The 5,022-nt window shown below is 38.2% G+C and overlaps 1 protein-coding gene across 1 annotated transcript; it reads right to left on the bottom strand.

Annotated features, from left to right (window-relative positions):
- On the bottom strand, nucleotides 1–4,554 carry LOC106868385 (chitin-binding domain protein cbd-1). Its single transcript, XM_014913612.2, has 4 exons — nucleotides 4,406–4,554; nucleotides 3,067–3,208; nucleotides 1,142–1,287; nucleotides 1–136 (listed from the first exon to the last, which is right to left on the bottom strand). Exons 1-4 carry the CDS (start codon nucleotides 4,545–4,547, stop codon nucleotides 60–62), a joined length of 507 nt encoding a protein of 168 aa, XP_014769098.2. The 5' UTR covers nucleotides 4,548–4,554; the 3' UTR covers nucleotides 1–59.
- Nucleotides 4,555–5,022: the final 468 nt, after the last annotated feature.

Below are 5,022 nucleotides of genomic sequence, written 5' to 3'. Positions count from 1 at the left end.
TGCATAATCAAAACTACATCAAAGTTTCAAATGACTTAAGGCTTTATAAAGTATGAAAGCTATTTCTTTGTTCCACACGGCGGTTTTACGTTGTAAGGCCAGTCGCACAGTTGTAATTTCATGGAGAAGACGAGACCTTGAGTAAAGAGACAAAAATATTGGTAAGTTAGTTTCAAATCGCACTTCATGTGAGCATTATTACAAACTGTTGTGGTAAGAAGTTTGCTTCCCAACCATATTGTTCCGGAGTTCAGTTCCACTGCGTGGCACCTTGGGCAAGTGTCTTCTACTACAGCTTCGGGCCGATGAAAACCTTGTCAGTGGATTTGGTGGACGGAAACTGAAAGAAGCCTGTCGTGTATATGTGTAAAGACGGACGAAATGCCATTTTGCCTGGCGGGTAAACGATTCTGCCTTAAACATTCGTATAATAAACCTTTCTGCTGCAGGCAAATGGCCTGAAATTTTGGTGGAGAGGGTAAGTCGATTGCATTGACCCCAGTATTTCACTGGTACTTATTTCATCGTTTCCGAAAGGATGACAAGCAAAGTAGACTTCAGCAGAAGTTGAACACAGAACGCAAGGGTGAACGAAATGCCGTTAAGCATTTCGCCCGGTGTGCTAACGACTCCGCCAGCTCGTTGCCTTAAAAACAGGCATCATAATGGTTTCAAATTTTGGCACAAGGCCAGCAATTTCAAAAGAGAGTGTTAGTTGATTACATTGACCCCAGTGTTCACCTGGTACTTATTTTATCGACCCCAGAATGGAAGACAGGCTAAGTCGACCTCGGCAGAATTTAAACTCAGAACCTACAGACGGACGAAATGCTGCTAAACATTTTGTTTGCATGCTAATAATCCTTCCAGCTCGCCATTTTTAACACATATTGGTTTCAAATTTTGGTTGAAGCAATTTTTGGGAGGGGTAAGTCGATTACATCGACCCCAGTGTTCAACCGGTACATATTTTATCAACTCCGGAAGGATAAAAGGCAAAGTCGCCCTCAGCAGAATTTAAACTCAGAACATGAAGACAGACGAAATGCCGCTAAGCATTTTGTCCGGCGTGCCAGCTCTTCACCTTATGTATATGACGAATAATGATATCAGTAATCTATGAGGTGAAAGAGAAACTTACCTGCCGGGCACAGATTGTGTCCCATATATTGATGATTCTCACAGGTAAAGTAAGATTTGCATTTGTTGTCAAGATCTGGATAACGACCATCCTTACGTTCACTGCAGTCTCTGTATTCTCCACACGGTTTCGGTACCTTGGCAGGACTTTAAAAATGAAACAAGAAAAAATATATAAATTCAAGTCACAATGTGTAGATTCAACTAATTCGGTGGTACTCATAGAAATAGGTCCTTAATGTTTCATTCTACGAAGCATATAGAATATATCGTATATATAGTACGATGCATATTTTTGTATATATATATATGTGTATATTTTATAATATTGGGTTTTACCATTGGAGGCCCTGATGTTTTAATATATATTTATGTCCGATTTATGATAATATGGAATGTTATAAAGTTGTTTTAACCAATTAGAGCGTTTATCCGTTATACCTTTCAATTTATTTTTCCTTTCGTCTCAGTGTTACCTGAGCACTTCCATCTGCGGTCCTATTTTATTCTTCGGTTTAACGAAATTATAAAATTATCCTCACACACTTACACACACGCGACACACACACACATTTTTATATGCATATTTAGGATTTTTCTGGGATCTTTCTGAATTGATGGGCACCACTTGTTTTCTTAACGAGACACTTTGCACTAATTTTATTCAAGGGAAAAGATCCCATTACACCGCACAACGTGTGGTGTTTACAATTCACAACAGTAATTGTTTTCACCTCAATAGACGTCAGTGATTAGTTGAAATTACCGAAATACGACAATTTTTTACATGAAATAACTTCGAATACAAAATTTTTCATCTGTTCTATAACACAAAATATACAAGTATACGAAGTTTGAAAGTGTTTCGGTACCAAAAACACTACACAAAACATAAATGAAAAGTGGTGCCCATCAATTCAGAAAGATCCCATATTTATACTGTGGACTCTTCTATCGAAGACTATGTATGAGCATTCAGCTTTTACCGAACGACCTACACAAATGATTTGTTTATTGTGATCAACTGTTTGTGCTGTACTTTAGCTCATTCCCTCCATCAAATCGAAATTGCCTGAACAAGTACACGGCGTACAACGCTTCAGGCGTTTAAATGATTGCAGAGCAACTTGAGATGGAGTGTTTCACTTAAGAGCACACCGCACCACCCAGTCTAGGAATTGAAACCACGATGTCTGTGGAAACATGCGTTAATTCTGTGTGAATAAAGAAACAGTGGTGAGTGAAAATTTTGTAAATAGAATTATAGATCTTCACTATATTTCAACTGAACAAAATAATCTAACATGTGTACCTATGTCCATTTTCTTTCCGTTACGGTGATTTAGATTATTTTCTGTAGTCAGTATACGTTGAAAGCTTACAATTCTATTACAATATATATATAAGGTCGATATAGCTCGTAAGATGAGCTCCTGGATCTTAAGAACCTTCCAGTCCAGAGAACAAGGTGTCATCATTCCACTTTTCTCCTCCTTTGTACGGCCACACCTCGAATACTCTGGCCCCTTGTGGTCTCCCCATACAAAACAAAACATCTCGAGGATTGAATCACCCCAGAGGGCACTCAATAAACGAATTGAAGGCATGACTGATCTCGATTGCTGGGACCGCCTTAAAGCCTTGAAACTCTACTCTCTCCAGCGCCGCTGCGAGCGGTACATCATTTGTACGATCTGGAGAATATACCGCCAGTGTTGCCCAAACGACTTGAACATTAGTTTCAAGGTTCATCCAAGGAATAAGTCCTGGGGTCGATTTGCTCGACTAAAGGCGGTGCTCCAGCATGGTCACAGTCAAATGACGGAAACAAGTAAAAGAGTATTTATATGTATTTTTTCATGAGTATTTTTTTTTATATAGTTTATGATTATATATATATATATATCGGACATATATTGTACTCACTCTTTGCACTTCATGTCTCTTCTATCGAGGACAGTGGTTCCGTTACAGTAATGTTGGTACTTCTTTCCCTCCTTACATTCAACAAAACTCTTGCAGCTTATCTCATAGAAACCATCTTTCACTTTGGAACAATCAACGCCAACTGCAAAAGAGAAAAAAATTCATTAAAAATGCAGTGATGCCTCGATATACGAGTTAATTTGTTCCCGTAGACCGCTCGTAAAGTGAAAACCTGTAAAGCAGGGCAATAATTTCCCATAGTAGCAATGTTATAAATCGTAATTTGTATCCAGAAAAATATTTTAAAGAATATTTTATGTAAATTAAATAGAATCTCAAGATCATTTATAATACAAAATATTATTATAATTGTTTTCAGAATCACATTCACTCGCACTAGACTCGCGCACAGCATCACTTGTAGACGCGATCACCGATTCACAAGTACTCGTAGACGGACTGGTAGATTTCTTTTTAAAAAACAAGTTTGGAGCTGTTTGCTTAGAAGAAGCTTTTTCCCGCTCTCTATAAATTTCTCGGTAACACGCAGAAGCATTTGGTTATGGTAGTAAAAACTTTTGCACTTCGTTCAAAATTTGGATCATGTGATTAAAAATCAAAATTCGTAAGCCCGGGGTCTCGTAAAGTGAGGTATTACTGTTAATCCATTCTTCAAATATTGACATTCCTAGTGTATGTGCGTTTCTCTTATCTTTTTCTCGTTTCAGTCAAAGGACTGCGATCATGCTGGGGCAGCACCTTGTAGGGTTTTAGTCAAACGAACCTACCCAAGATACTTATTGTTTTAAAAATCCTGCTACTTATTTCTATCGGTGTCTTTTGCCAAACCACTAAGTTACGGGCACGTAAACAAATCAACACCGTGTTACTAGAGGGAGTGCTAATTGGAAAGAAAGTGGGGTGGAGTAATGCTACAAGGAGTTGTTCTAACTGGAAAAAAGAATGGGGCGGAGCAGTGCTGCTAAGGGTTGCTCTAACTGGAAACAAAGTGGGGTTTGATCAATGCCGGTTGAGTCACCTGGGTGAGGATGCCTGATGGTGAAAGACCCGAAACATCTAATGACCCTTGGAAATATCGCTGATGATGGGTCCTGATGTATCACTTGATGGTTTACAGAAAAAAAAAAAAAAAAAAAAAGAAATCGATCATTACCGGAATACCCATGAAATTCAATTTCGCAGTGACAGGGTCAAGACTCGTGTCAAATACAATCGAATGTTTAATACAATACACATAGGTACAACCACACACATACGCGCGCGCGCGCACATACAAACACATATACAAACATTAAAAAAATTACACAATGCGACTTACCATTGGTGGCGTTAGTTTGGTGTAGAATGATTAAGTTGGCAGCGATCGAAGTAAGAACTAATATCAGAAGCTTCATAATTGGTCCTGTGGTTTGTTGTCTTGCAGATAACGTTTTAGCAGCGTGTTGTTTATATACATACATATATATATATATATCCAGCCATCTATCTATCTGTCTAGCCACGCCTACGTACGTACCTACGTACATATCTACCTATCTATTTATTTGCATACATACATACATACATACAAAAATATACATTATATATATATATATATATATATATATATAGGTATGTATGTATATATGTATGTATGTATGTATGTATGTAGGCACAGGCACATATATACAAACATGCAACTGTATGCACGCACGTATATTACACATATTTTCCTATCTATCCTTGTGCCCCGCCCACACATACATACAAATAAACCACACATAAGACACGTACACTCACACACACACACACACACTCACACACACACATATACACACACGACATGTGTAAAACATATTCAATCGATATTTATCAAACCCACGTACAACACGATGCTACACACACACACACACACACACACACACACACACACACACACACACACACACACACACA

Source organism: Octopus bimaculoides, chromosome 26 (assembly GCF_001194135.2).
Source record: "Octopus bimaculoides isolate UCB-OBI-ISO-001 chromosome 26, ASM119413v2, whole genome shotgun sequence".
Classification (NCBI taxonomy): domain Eukaryota; kingdom Metazoa; phylum Mollusca; class Cephalopoda; order Octopoda; family Octopodidae; genus Octopus; species Octopus bimaculoides.
The sequence above is the reverse complement of the archived record's forward strand: the minus strand, read 5'-3'. Positions and strand labels throughout refer to the sequence as shown.